This window comes from Calonectris borealis, chromosome 21 (assembly GCF_964195595.1).
Source record: "Calonectris borealis chromosome 21, bCalBor7.hap1.2, whole genome shotgun sequence".
In the NCBI taxonomy this organism is placed as follows: domain Eukaryota; kingdom Metazoa; phylum Chordata; class Aves; order Procellariiformes; family Procellariidae; genus Calonectris; species Calonectris borealis.
The window spans coordinates 1,440,720-1,454,873 of NC_134332.1; the positions used below are offsets into that span (position 1 = coordinate 1,440,720).

Here is a 14,154-nt window from a genome sequence, read left to right on the forward strand (position 1 = left end):
TCCAGCTGGGGTGACCGTGGCAGCACTCGCAGGGAGGCTGCACCGACCTGACGGGTCCCAGCAGCCTCAGGGTCGGTGACAGGGTCGCAGCTGAGACACCGACCCAGGGGCCTCGATCCCGGGGTGCCAAAAGCATCCCCAGGAGAGCCACGCAGGCGTCCCACCAACCCTGCCGCCTCCAGCTGACCCCTGAGGGAGCTCCTCAGCTCCGCCTCAGTTTCCCCACCCGGCCATCACTTGCTGGTTGTTTAAGGAGGGAAACACAGACAGGTCCCCAGAAGAGATCGTACCTGCCGGGGAGAGCTGTGCCCGGGTGGGATTGCTGGGGCAGCCACACCACCTCCGTCCCCGGGCATCACCAGCAGCACCTCTGTGCCACGCCACCCCACGGCACAGCGCGGCCCCGGCACATTTCTGAGCCATCCAAGGCTGACCACAAGCAGGTGATGGGCACGAAACGTTTCAACTACCGAACGCACCGTGAACGGCCTTTGCAAAACACTTCCATCGTACACCCGAGCTGTCGAAGCGCTGCGTTTGCCGGGGGAGGGGCAGCCCTGCCAAGCTGTGCAGCCGGGACCTGAAATAGCACTGTTGGGTTTTTTGTTGCTTCTTTTGGTGTGTCCCGAGAGGGACCTGGAGCTACACTAGGTCACTTATGTTTCTGGGCATTTCCATGTTCAGAGGTTCGTGTTTAAACAGTGAACGCTATCCCTGGGAACAGTCTCGTTTTGGGCAAAACTTTCTGTGTTCCTGCAGGGCTACACCCGGGCCTGGCCTCAGGAGCCCCTGGCAGCTGCTCCATCATAAAAAACAGCTCAGAAATTCACAGAACCAGATTTTCCCATCTTTAGCCATGCAGTAACAGGATTTTACGCTCCTCGGTGAAGCAGGGGACTCCCGGCTCCGCCAGCACTGAGAAACATGCCACGAAGAAAAGGCAGCTACAAGAAATTATATTCTCCTTTTATTTACCTATGACCATGACAATGTATTTTCGCTAGCTGCAGAGATGCTTCGCACTGTAAACTGGGCGCCTGGAGGCAGGCAGTCCGTCCAGCTCTGCCAGGTTCAGCAATAACCCCTGCTTCTCAAAACACAACATTGTTATCCAGGGTAAGGAGAGCGTCTGATTCACAGAGCTGCTTTTCTCCACCACCAAACCCTCGGTCGTCAGGGCATGATATATACACCCAGGCTCCCCCAGCGGCCCGCTGCTAGGGAACGCGTTTTGTCAGATAAAACCTGCTAACTTAGAAAATGTTGTACGCACTCAGAAAAAAAAGGCATCCACTCCACCGGAGAACTCCGCCGCGACACACACAAATATTGCACTTGTAATTTCAGAACGGGAAAGGACACGAGGATTTCCTATTACACAGCAACGCGTCCAGCTACAGGAGGTCAATAAATAAACCAGGGGTGGGAGTGGGAGGCGGTTGGCTTGCGCACCTCCAGCGCAGGGGAAGGACCCGGCTTTCGCTGCTCCCGGGGGGACCCACCGCGAGCGAAGGAAGCGCCGGGCTCCTGCGAGACGGCTGCGTCGGGGGAGCCGGGAGGCATCACCGGCATGGGGAAGCACAGCAGCATCACGGGGCTGGTCCAGTTCAGAAGTCTTTTATCCAGGGAAGATGTTCATGTCGGTGCTGTTGTCCCCTTGCCGGAGCCCTGCACAAAAGTCCCTCCTCCTCCTCGAAGAGGATCACTCGTCGCCTTCCAGCAACACTCGCAGCTCGGGCGCGTGCTTCACAGTAGTCTTGTGGGAGCTTCCCTCCCGGCTAAAATCCATGCCGGAGTCACCCCGAAGGCGTCGTACCAGCGATGGTGAGATGGGGCGATGGAGCAGTACCAGACTGCTTGGCTTGTTGGTCCCCCCGGCCTCATGCTCGGTGCCTTCAGCTGCCCCACACCCGTCCGCTGCAGGAATATGGCTTGGGGGCACGAACGGCAGCGGGAAGGCACGCTCCCGCCGTCCCCCGGGAAGGCCTCTGCTGCCCGATTTCATGTAAACACACAGCTCCCAGCCTGCCCCGAGAGAGTCCTCAGGTCTACAGTGGGGAGCTGGCTTTCTTCTGGTTAATTATGTCTAAGTACAAGTCAGAGCGGAGGAAGCGGGGGTAGGAGTCCTTCTCCATGAGCCCATAAATCCTCTTCTGCGCGAGGTCGAAGCAGCTGCGGGTGATGTTCTGCAGGTTCTCCTTGGTGTGCTCCCGCGTGTAGGAGTCCAGGTTGACCTGCGGGCAGAGAGACCAGCGCCAGTGAGTGGCTCCGCAGGCAGCTGCCGTGCCGCGGAGCCACACGCCGGCATGGGAGCCAGCCCTCACCTCCTTGCAGGACTGGATGGCGATGTACTCGGCGAAGATCTTCTTGGCCTTGGAGACCATCTTGGACTGGGATTTGATCTTCTTGAACTCCTCGCAGGCCAGCCAGAACTCCAGGTTCTCCTCGCTGAACTCGGTGCGCAGGAAGGCCCTGAAGGCAGCGAGTCCGTCTGCGGGGACAGAGACACGTCTCTACTCCCGGCTCGTCGGTGAGGAACAGCCCAGCAACCTTGCAAAGGTGCAACCTAAACTACCTCCCCACGCTGTCCCCTAAAAACCCCTTGTGAGCCCTTGTGCAAAGCAGGCAGCGATGGCATTGCCAGCCGAAGCGTGGCAACGCAAGCCATCCATGTGCTGAATCTGCGGTCCTCAGCCCAGCTGCACGCATGGCGAGCCGAGAGAGGGAGGCTGGGATCGGAGCGGGGGCAGCAACGGGGAGAGGACCCCCCTGGCCGCCCCTGTGGGGGCCGGGTGTAGGACGTGACCACGATGTGGGGTGCCCCAGCTGTGATACGCAAGAAGGGGAATGGGTCTAAAGCAGCTCCTGCTTCACGGACCCACTGCCCAGCTCCGAGTCGGGCGCAGACAGGAATCGCTGCCTTTTCCTCCCCAAGCTGGAGGGGGGCTGCAGCCCCAAGCCGCAGCTCTCCCCGGCCCCTATCACAAAATCCTGCCCTGGGCCAGGCGGGAGCAGAAGGGGTGCAGGCAAGGGGCAGAGTCATTTCTCTTTGTCTACCCCCAAACTCCGGAAGGGATTAACATAGGAAATCCCAGCTGTATCCATGCACGTGTCTGGATATTCCCCCGGCAGCAAACAGAGGCGGAAGAGACGGGCAAACACTTACATTTGTGCAGCAGCAGCTTCTCCAGGGAGTCCCCCCACTTGAGAGCTTCCTCGGGAGTGGGCCTGCGGGAGAAGGACAGTGCGTTGGCAAAGTGAAGCTGCGAAAGCCGCGTTCGCCGCCCGCCACGACGCAGCACGAGCAAAACATTTCCAGCCGATAAAGCAATGCCGTGTGCCCCAGCGGGGCTGGCCCCGGCTCCCGCATCGGTACCAGCAATGTCGGAGCATCTGCGGGCAGAGCCAGGCTCTGCGCCAGGCAGCACCGTGGTGGCTCTGCTGGAAGGAAACCTCTGCCTTTAGACTGGCAGGAAGGAATTCCGATATAAAGAGGGCTGTGCGGGCAGCTGTGCCCCTTGGGGTGTCTAAGCAAAACTGGAAAAGCTCCAGGCAATGCCGAGGAGGCTGCGAGACGGCGGGGATTTCAGCCGTCCCGTTCAAGCAGCTGGATAAGCCGCTGGGTGCGAGAGCGGGGAGGGCTCGTCCCCAGCCGCTGGAGCATCTCCAGAGCAAAGCAGTTTTTCAAACCATCCTTTGGCCAGTTAAAGTTTCACACACAGGCACTGGGAGAAAGCAGCCGTCAGGGAAATTTCCAGCCCGAGCCGCTGCTGTGCCACCTCCCGGGCACGGACCTCCCACCCGTCCGGGGGGAAGCTTTCAGCCAACAAATGTTTTTAATGCTCCTGTGGATACAAAAACTGTTTGTCCACAGCTTCCCCGAACGGGGTGACCCCAGCCTCCCTGGAGGTGATGTTCAGCCCGACGCAGCTCGTCCCCAAGCCCCCACGGCCCCCAATCCCCGCACCACCCACTCACAGCACCTACTTGAGTGATTTGAGCACTTTGTCCAGCTTGCCGGAGGGGTTGGCCCCTGGGGACTCGTTTCGCCGCCGAAAAATCCCCAGCCGGTTCTTCATGTCCTTGGCTCTAGAGGGAAGAGCAAGTTTTAGCAGGCGGGCGAGGGGTTGGGGGGACCCCCCGCACCCAGGGGACCCGCCGACAGGCTCGTCCCGCGCATCGCCCGCCGCCCCGCACCCGCCACCTACTCCTTCATGGTGTGCCGGCGCTGCAGGCTGCCGTTGTGGGGTCTCTGGACGCCCAGCAGCATCTCCGCGTGAAACTCCAGCGGCTGGGGCTTGGAAAGGTCACGGAAAAAGGGCATGGCTGCTGGGACGGCCCGTGCAGTGGCTCCCGGCGCGACCGGCGCGGCCAAACGCTCGGGCTCTCTGACGCCAGCTCTGTGCCGCGCTCCCGCCCGGTGCGGCCAGCGCGGAAGTGGGAGGGCTCAGCCCAGAGGAGCTTTAAATGCAGCGTGGGGTGAACGAGGCGCGCGTGAGTAAGGGCTGTGTCAGCCCCGCTGCTATTTCGGACGGCTCCACCGTTGCTGGGGAAACTCAAGGAAAGGTGGAAAAATCAGCGCCGAGGGCGGATAGTGGGGCCTTTCAAGAGACGGCAGGGAAAATAATCACGGCGGGGATTTACGAGAGCTATTTATAGAGTGCAGGCATCCCGGGGAAGGCAGCGGGGCTGGCGGCGGGGCTGAGCAGCGTTAGGAGCACAGCGGGAGAGCAGCGCTTCGCCATGTCCCCCCTGCGGGGACGGGGCTGGGAGCCCACGCGCGACCCCCTGGTCCTCACACTTCTCCGGTGCCAGCCTGGGACGGGCACGGCCGGGGGGACATCTCCATAAGGGGGTGGTTGGGACAGGCAGTGTGCGGCACCCAACAACAGAGGGGTGTTGGGGGCACAGACCCTGCACGGGTCCCCGCTCCGCCGCCCCTGGACAGACAGACTGACGTGCACCCGGACACAGGGCTCCCGGTTCCCCCAGGAAACTGCCACCAGGACAAAGCGGGACAAAGATTTTTCACAAGTGCCGCGGGAAAGTGGGACCCCCAGCCCAGCCCCAGCCCGGCCCTGCGGGGGCTTCCCAGGGGCCAAGGCAGGGGAGCAGGAGGTGGAAGAGGTGACGGGTGAGGACAGGCGTGGACGATGCTGTCCCCTCGTGGCACAGCCCCTGCATGACACCACAGCACGAAGGCGTTCAGGGGACACGCGGGGTGGCATGGGATGCTCATCCTGCACCGAGGCTGGCGGTGCCATCAGGGTGGACGGGGCCACCCCCTGCAACCTCCCACGGGTCCCACACCAGTGGGTCTACGCGAGGATGCTTGGAGGAGCCACCTCGGCCTGGCCAAGCCATGCCCAGGGCTGGCTGGGGCCACGAAGGGCGCGGGAGGGACGCAAGGCAAGGCTGTACCACACCCCGAGTGATGCTGTCTGGACCCACAGCTCTGTCCAGTCCCGGGAGGGTAAAATACAGCAATCCACCGGGAAAAAAATAGCTGCAACAACCCCAGGGCTCAGTCCTGCAAGGTGCTAAGCACCCTGAGCCAGAGAAGGATTTTAGAGGGCAATCACCCCCCCTAGTCCCCGGTGCTGTCCGTGCCCTCGTGGGGGGCGTGGGTGGTTTCGCTGCCTTTGCATCGTCTGGGCTGTGGTCCCAGCAGGACACACATCCCGCTGCTGCCAGCTGCCAGGCACCAGCTCAGCACTAACGTGGGAAAAGCGGATCCAAACACGGAGCCTCACACTCCAAACACCATCTGCCTCCCATTACCACGCTGCCAGCAACGCCGGCAGCCGAGGACCAGCCGCCACACAGGACGGGCCATCCCACGCAGCCCCGAGCAACAATTTTAGCAGTGTTCCCAGTTTAGCAAGGCAGTCGCCGCAGCTCGGCACCCAGCGGGGCTTTCAAAGCTCTGAAAAGCCCTTGTGCGTGTCCCGAGCACACGTGGGCTGCCTCCACCCGCACAGCCCGCTGCACAACGCCAGCCAGCTGCAGCGGGTAGCTCTGCTGCACACCGGGCTCTGGGGCTCGCAGGTGATCGCGGCTCGTGGGCAGATTCGCCGGCTGTAATACGCCAGCAAGCACCACCTAAGGAAGTTCCCCGACTTAAAAGCCGCTGCTCCTCTCGCACATGCTCGTAAATAAATAGCAAACAGCACGAAACGAGTCTGCGGCAGCTGCGGGCACACACGGCCCCCCGCTGCAGCCGACCTGTGGTATAAAATGCCATGGCAAAAATAATGTTTCATAAGAAAGTGCTAGTTTCTATCTGGAGTCACCCCTTTAAAGTGATCTGCACCCAGTGCCTGGCACGGCCACGAGGCCACATCCAGTCCCATCGCCCTGCGCCGCCTCCAAACGATCTCCTGCAAAGCGCATCACCTTTTCCCGCAGGAAGCTCAAGTCCTACCTTTCCAGGTATTTTTCGGAAAAGTCCACCATCGTGTGGTACATCGGGGAGTGCCGGCGAGCGCACAGGGCCGACAGAGCGTGCCAGTGCCGGGAGGGGAGGCGAGTGCCAACCCCCAGCCACTTGCACCATAAATACTCCCCGCGGACGGCTGGCAACCAGGCTGCGCAGCCAATAGCCGGCCGGTGCGATGCCGAGAGGCTCCCCGGCGCATCCGCTGCCGTCTCAAGGTGAGGAGAAAACCCTCTCTGCAACCGCCCCTGACCCCGCTAAGCCGGGGGGGGCTGAGCCTCCCCCCGCCAGCCCGATTCCCCCGGCTCAGCGCCGCAGCAGGGACACGCGGATGGGGGGACGTCCCTGCTGCGGACTGCGAGGGATTCATTTTAATTTCAAGCGTTGGGGGGGGGGTGGTGTGGAAATAATGAAAAGAGCTAAAAATAGCCAGCTGCTGCTAGGAAGCACGCGGGACAACAGTGCCGCTCGCTGGCAGGCAACACGAGTGGCCAAGCCGTCGAGCCTGCGTGCGCAGCCGGCACGCTCGGCCCCCTCGCACCCCCTGAGCCGCTCAAACCACGTGCGACATCTCCACCTGCCCCGAGCCACGTGGAGCGGGGAAAGACCCAGCCGCGGGCATCCCTGCGGCCGTGACACCCGGCCGGATCCTGCCTTGCAAAACCGGAGGTGGTTGGTTCCAAAACATCCTCGCTCGGCCCCGCCGGCGCGCCTGCCCCCCCCCAGCTGCAGCTGCACTCGTGGCAAGCAAAGGCCACGGCTGCCTCGTCCTTGCCCGGACCTACTTTTTGGCACCCCCAAAGCCTTACCGGGAGAGGCGGAGGGGCTGCGAGCATCCCTCGGCAGACCCCGTGCTCGGTGCTCCCGCCACGCTGCCTGCGCGCTGTGATGTGCTGCAAGGGCTGGAGCCCGTCCCGCGGTGGGAAACCTCCCCATTCCTCCTCCCGGCATGGGGCCAGCGGGAAGGAGGCCCCCAGCTCATGTTTCACCACTTGCATGTCCTCTCCCTGAACCCGGCGCTGCCGGAGCAGAGCTCTGCCGGCACCGGGGAAGCTGTTTTCCCCACACCACCAGCAAGATCCAGCTCCTTCGCCCCCTCTGTCAAAGCAAGGTGAACAGGGTGCTGCTCCCAGCCGGGCTGTGGGATGCCCCCAGCACGCCTCCCACCCTCCTCCCGGAAAATCACGACTCCCTGTCTGAAGTGAGACCTTAGTTCATGCGTGTCTTTGCTGCTTTCTTCCCAGAAAAGCTTGAGGGAACGAGACAGGGGACCCTGAGGGCTGCCTGGACCAGCGGGGCTCGGACGAGGTGTTTGACCGTGGCAAACAGCCCTGGTACACTCGGATGCCACCACGATGTGACACTTACAGGTTCCTGCTCCGTTTCTTGCGGGAGGTCTCGTCCCCTTCGTCACAGCTGCATTCGGGGTCAGTTCCGCTCAGCTGGGGGGGAACAGAAAAACAGCGGCTGCATCACCACACCAGTGCATGCCCAGAGTGGCACTCCAAGCGTCACCAACCAGCACTGCCAGCATCCCCTGTGGTCCCTGCACCCACACAGCCCAGAGCCACAGCATCCGCAGGGCTCCTTCCCCACAACCACGGCTGGCTGCGGCAATGCAATGAGAAAAAGCTCCTCTCCTCTCTGGCATGGGAACGTGCCTCCCCCCTGGATGTTCCTGGAGCATCTAAGGAGATGCCACAGCCGGTGGCCCACGTACCCCTCCAGGTTCAAGATGCTGACAGTGGTACCTCCTATGGGGAGGACACCCACATCCCCATTCCTGATGCTCCTATTCCTGCTGTCTTGAGTGGGCACAGGGACCCCCCTCCCCAGCTCTCAGAGCACCTGGTCCCCCCAGACCCAGGCTGTGCACCCAAAATCAATCAGGGATCCCCCAGTAGTCCCCAGGCAGGAAAAATCAGAGCAGTTCAGCCATAATTGAATCATACCATGGCAGCTTTCAAGTCCGAGGAGCACCCAGAGGGCTCCACTCTCTGACCACCACCCCGGGGCGGCCTGGGCAAACCAAGGGGACCTCGGATGCCCGACGAGCTTGGGGCAGCACCAGCACAGCCTCCGAGCCACGACGCCTGGGGCCAGGCATGGGAACCTCTGGGACCACCATAGCTCGGCAGCTTTAGTAATTCATCCATTACTGAGCGAGACTGGAAAATGCTCGTGATCAGCCTGACCCCGCAACCGAGCTCAGCCCCGCGCTGCTGGGGGCTGCAGGGCGCTTTCCAGGATTGCCGCCCCGCGGCCGTGCCGTGGGAACCCGCTGCGCAGCCCCGCAGCCCCGAGCTTGAGGCTTTTGATACTTCCTTCCATTCTGCGCCCGGGTTTCCGGAGTTTATCGGCCCCAAACAATGCAGCCCTTGCAAAGCACCTTCCCCAACCAGATAGGGCCCCGGCAGGCGGGCTGGCCGGGGCGACGCGCAGCCGGAGCACGTTTCCTGCCATTGTCCGGAGAGGCTCCGCCGCGCTCGGGGACAAAAGGCAGCAGTGGAGCTTGCCCGAGGAGTCCCAGCGCTCCCGGCCACAATACGCTCTTAAAACAACCACCTCCCAGCCCCGACCGCGGGAAGGAGGGGAGCGGGGAGGCACACTGGGCACGACGGCATTAAAAGAGCCACCAAAATGAGCCCCTCTGAAATGGTCCCAGAGGGGGAATAAAAAAACAGCACCTTGATGGATGCTCTGGACCTGTGCCGAGGCCACCGGGTGCAAGCATCGCCGGTGCTTGGCAGCTTGGTGCTGCCGCTGGAGGGGATCCACAGGGGAATTGTACAGCAGCGTCCTGCTCCAGAACCCTCGGAGGGTTTCATCAAACTAGTCAAAAGGCACAGCCTGAGAAAAGTCCCTCCAACGTGTAGGCAGGGGGATGGCAGTAGCCCAAAACCCCACGCACGCGGTGGCCCAGCACCGTGCCCGGCTCCCCTGCCCGCTGGGGCCCCCAGGCAGCCTTGGCCCCTCCGCAGGCAGCCGGAGAGGCAGGGCAGTGGGAGCAGGCAGGGAGTGCACCAGGAGGGCATGTGGGCAGGGGGTTAAGAGGCAGGCAGAGCTGCTGCAGGGCTGGAAGTGGGAGCACGAGGAGTTCCAGCAGCCACGCTGCCCTCACCGTCGGCACCGGCTGCCCCAGTCCCCGCTCCAAAAAAATCCCGGTCTCATCTGCACCGGGCAGTTTAATGCAGGAGGAGCTCAGTTTGCCCCCGCGGAAAAACATCCACGCAGATCAGCCCAGAAAGCGCAGCTGGGGGCTCTCCGGGGCAGGAGCGGGGTACGTTCCCCCCAGCAGCGAGCGCGCAGCCCGCCTGGCCTCAGCCGGCGCGGCGGCAGCCTCTGGCCGCAGAGCTGTGCGCTCCCAGGCTGCACGCACAGCGGCACTGTGAAACCTCTTTCCAGGAGCCTCGTCACTGGCAGCCCTAACGGGACGCTCTCACCAGGCACCCACGCTGACACCACCTCCCCTGCTCTGCGCCGGGCAGCGCGGGTGTCCCTGCCACGAAGGTGACCCTTCTTGATAGGATCTGGGAGGGGGTCTGAACCCCCCAGCCCACAATTGCTGGCATCAGCCTCCGAGAGGGTTTGGGCTCCCCTTTTGCACAGCAGCCCTATCTGACCAACTTGTAAGGGCTCTCACCAGCTGGCCGGGGGCTCTGAGCCCAAAAAGTGCTCCAGCAAACAGCATCAGAGGTGACTTTTCAAGCAGCATGAGCCTGGCAGGAAGAGGGTTAACCCCATCAAGGGTTTAACCCCATCATCCAGCCGTGCTTGGTGGCATGAAGGGCTCTGTACCAGCCTCTCCTGCCCAGGAGCCAGCTGCTGTGGAGCAGCAAGCAATGTGGTCCTGAGCACTGCAAGGTGGTCCCAAGCAGTGTGACATGGTCCTGAGCCATGCAACATGGTCTTGAGCCATGCAACGAGGTCCTGAGCTGTGCATCATGACTCCGAGCAATGCAATGTGGTCCTGAGCCATGCAACGCAGCCCCGAGCAGAGCAGTACCCACAGCCGCTGGCAGAGATCAAGCCAGCACGAGCATGGTCAGGCAGATCAGGGTGCTGGGCCAGCACCGCAGGGAGGTGGGGAGCTGCTCCCAGCGCCCAGCCAGGCTTCACCCGGGGAAGAACAGGGCAGGAGCACTTCTCACACACAATCTCTGCAATGGCACATTGTTTCCTGTCAATATTTGTTATGCAAAAGTACAGCCAAGGCAAGCTCTGCTCCAGGGAGGCACGGGGAGCCCCCCAGACAGCCGGCCCCGTGAGCACGGGCCAGCCCCGTGCAGAGCTCCTGCTGCACGGCCCTGCACTGCTCCTCCTTTCTGCATGGCAGGGTCAGAAATCGCTGCTGACCTCAACCTTTCTCTGAGATGGGCCTCTGGACAATGGTCAAAGCCCTGCAAGGGGCCGGCTGGAGCAGAACGCCACACTGCTCCTGGCATCCCCGGGGCACACCGGGGACTCTTTGTCACCGGAGGCTCTCCGGAGCCTGGTTTTTCCCCATCCCTGCCGCTGCGAGCAGCTCTTTGCAGGTGCAAACAGCCGGGTGCGCCTCTCCCTCCACCAGTCTCAGCAGACAGCGGCTCTCCAGGACACGGGATCCTGTAGGATCTGGACTCATGGGTGGGAGATGCCCACCTACAGCACCAGTACACTGGCTCTGGGTGACATCCCCTGGGTGCTAAGCATCTCCCAGAGCTGACTGCCTGTGGCAGGGACCTTCCTGGCCCCTCAGATGCCAGCTTTGCCATGGCCATCGAGAGAGGGGCCACATGCCGGCACACCTCCACCCCGGGAGCTCCCCCATCCCCATGGCCAAGCAGGAGCCAGCCGCCCCGCGGGGCCAGCGCCGGCTCACGTACCTTCCTGTGGCCCGAGAACAGCAGGGTGAGCTGGTGGATGGAGCCGCCGTTTTTGGCGAGCTCTTTCTTGAGGGTCCTGGGGGAGGGCAGGGCCCAGTGGCCCTTGGTGCCCTGGCTGTCCGAGCAGTTGAGGGTGGTGTCCGAGGTGAAGCAGTGGCTCTTGGCCTCCTGCAGCAGGCTGCCCTCGCTGTGGGTCCGGCGCCGCAGGGAGCTCTGCACGCTCAGCGTGTAGACGGGCTGACAGCCCGACGTCTCGATCATGCTGCTGCGCTTCGCCTCGTTCCTCTCCAAGTAGTGCTCGTCGCTGTCCTCCTCCTCATCCTCCTCATCCTCATCTTCCTCCTCATCATCCTCCACATCGTCCTCACCGTCCGTGGTGCTGCCTGCCACGCCTGCCGCGCTCTGGCTGAAGGTGCTGTCAAGCCGCAGCTCGGGGATGACGAAGGCTGGCAGGGAGCTGGGCTGCTCCTCTCCCTTCTCGGTGGCCACCGGCTGCTTTTCTGCCAGGAGAGGACCCTGAGTGGCTCCCAGAGCCTCCCAGGGCTCGGCCGGAGCCAGTGCTTCTGTGGCCGGAGGAGCATCACCCGCTGCCGCCTTCCCATCCTCCGAGTGCATCTGCCCTGGCTTCTCAGTGTCCGTCTCCAGCATCTGCCCAGAAAAGAAGATAAAGAAGGATGAAGGCAGAAGCACCCCAAATCTCTCGCTGGCCACCTTGCTGGGGAGCCTCTCCGCTCCTAACTCCCCAACCACAAGGCTGGCACCAATTTGTACAGCCCTAATGGTGCTCCAGTGGGGTGGGACAGCATCGTCCCCAGGTGGTGGCAGGTTGCCCATCACTCCCACAGGACCCAGTCCTGGTCCTGATCCCTGGAGCACCGGGTTCCCCCATCAGCAGCGAGATGGTGGCTACGGGGCAGGAGTGGGATGGGACCACCCAGCTCCCACCTCCAGCACCCAGCAGAACCAGTGGGTTTGGAGGAAACCAGGGGGGCCGGTGGCACGTGGCTCAGCCCGGCAGCACAGCCGGTGCAGACAGGCTCGGCTCCGACCGCAGCAGCAGAGCCGGTAACATCATCCTTACCCCGATGGCTCCCCAGCCCCCCTGGGAGCTGCTGGCGGGGCTCAGCCCTGCAGAGATCTTCCCCGAGGTCGGCAGGGCGGCGGAGAAAACCGCCAGCTCTCGTCCAGCAGCTCCGGCCCCTCCTGCACCGCATTATTAAATGCAGAAGGGAAGCGCCATGCTCTGCTCATCTGCGGATTGCCCAAGCTCAGCCCGGCCGCGGCCACGAGCAGCTCAGTCTCCCTGAGCGGGTGCCCCGGCTGTGGGGCTCCCCACGGCTGCCCCGCCGTGCCCTGCGCAGACGTGGCCCTGCAAAACCACGACCGCTCCAACCAGCCCCTTTCGGGTTTTTAAGCCTTCAGGGCTGGTTTTTGCCAGCTTTCCTCTGCAGCCAGGAAAGGCCTAAGCAAGCTCTGCCCTTTCAAAGGGAAAAGCCTGGGGTAGCCCAAGGGAAAAAATCTCCAAGGTTTTTTCATGAGCAGGGGGAGCCTGCAATGAGCCCCCCCCCTCTCCTCCATGAGATTTTTCCTTTGCACAGAGCCCATCTGAGCCAAAGGTGTAAAAACAGCTCAACAGGGAAGAAAGACCAAAGCAGAGAGAAATTCTCCCGCCGGGAAGCGCCTCCCACCTATGCAGACCCTGAGGGCTGGGGTAGGGGTTATCGTACAGGACCAGTCCCAGGTAACAAGTTACCCAGCAAAAAATATCACTGTATCCCCAGTTAAGATCCAAACATTTTCAAGAGCCCGATGGCAACCAGAGAGCTGGAGCTAGCAAAGCCACCACCCCTGTATAAATTAGGTTGACTTCAGCTTCAAAAAGAGTAGCGGCCCCGGGAATTAGCCCATCCAGCCTCACATCCCAGTGAGAAGAGAGGCAGCCACAGAGCGGAGGGAGGCTGTATCTCCATGGTGGTCCCAGCTTGTGACAGCAGACCCCTGCGAGGTGGCCCCTGGGACAGCCAACCTGCTGCTAAAGCCCTCCTCGCCCTGCAGAGCCGGTGCACACGGATTATAACCTGCCACTGGACCTCACCAGGGAGCTGTATGCAGTCGTCAGGCTGCAAAAGCTGCTGTCATCCCCAGGAAACACCCTGGAGGTGTTTAAGCCCCATCCGCTTAGCACAAAGGGATGGCGCAGAGACCACGCGGCACCCGGCAGCATCCGCAGGCACCGTCCGAGCTGACGGGTCCAGGAAGATGCTTGGGTTCAGCGCCACAGCCAGCTGCCTCCTGGGCAGCACGCAGAGCTCACCCACGTCTGCCTGTGCCTCGTCCTTTTTCGTCATGCCAAAAGGGCCCCCTTTACACCTAGAGCACGGAGAGGACCCGCTCTGTCCCCTTCCAGCCTGACTCGCCACAGGCAGCGATTTAGCATCACCCGAACTGCCCCAGCAAGTCTGAAGACTAAAATTCAGAGACCATCCTGTCCTCAGCCCCATCTGCGACGTCTGCCCCGTACCCAAAACTGGATTTGGTGGGAGGCACAAGGCGAATGCTCAGTTTACCCCGTCCTTGGGGCTGTTTCACTCCCCTTATGGTAATTTCTTGTAAAAAGGGAATGTTTCCAGACTTGCCATGCAAGGATGCTATTTGCACCGGCGTGTGTTTTAATGATGCTGTTTATGTCTTATTTGTATTGCAATCACTGTCATCATTATTTCATGAAATAATTAGAGGAAAAACCCACGCAGCCCTCCATTCACTCTCCGCAAAGCCCTCCCGCTCCCCAACAGCTCCCTATCTGTCCAGTCCTTCTGCTTAATATTGCTGGTTGCCCGCATCATCATAAGG

At 62.0% G+C, this 14,154-nt stretch overlaps 1 protein-coding gene across 2 annotated transcripts in view; it reads right to left on the reverse strand.

Moving 5' to 3' along the window:
• Positions 1–945: 945 nt before the first annotated feature.
• RGS3 (regulator of G protein signaling 3) overlaps positions 946–14,154 on the reverse strand; it is a 63,699-nt gene continuing 50,490 nt past the window's right edge. Inside the window, exons 11-16 of one of the 2 annotated variants that reach the window (XM_075170233.1) lie at positions 11,302–11,949; positions 7,805–7,878; positions 3,988–4,089; positions 3,167–3,228; positions 2,325–2,491; positions 946–2,234 (exon numbers count right to left, since the gene is read on the reverse strand). In XM_075170233.1, coding sequence (XP_075026334.1) covers positions 2,049–2,234; positions 2,325–2,491; positions 3,167–3,228; positions 3,988–4,089; positions 7,805–7,878; positions 11,302–11,949 — 1,239 coding nt within the window. In that variant the 3' untranslated portion in view covers positions 946–2,048. Of the gene's footprint in view, positions 2,235–2,324; positions 2,492–3,166; positions 3,229–3,987; positions 4,090–4,208; positions 4,373–7,804; positions 7,879–11,301; positions 11,950–14,154 lie in introns of those variants that run through there. The other variant, XM_075170234.1, reaches the window with a different exon arrangement.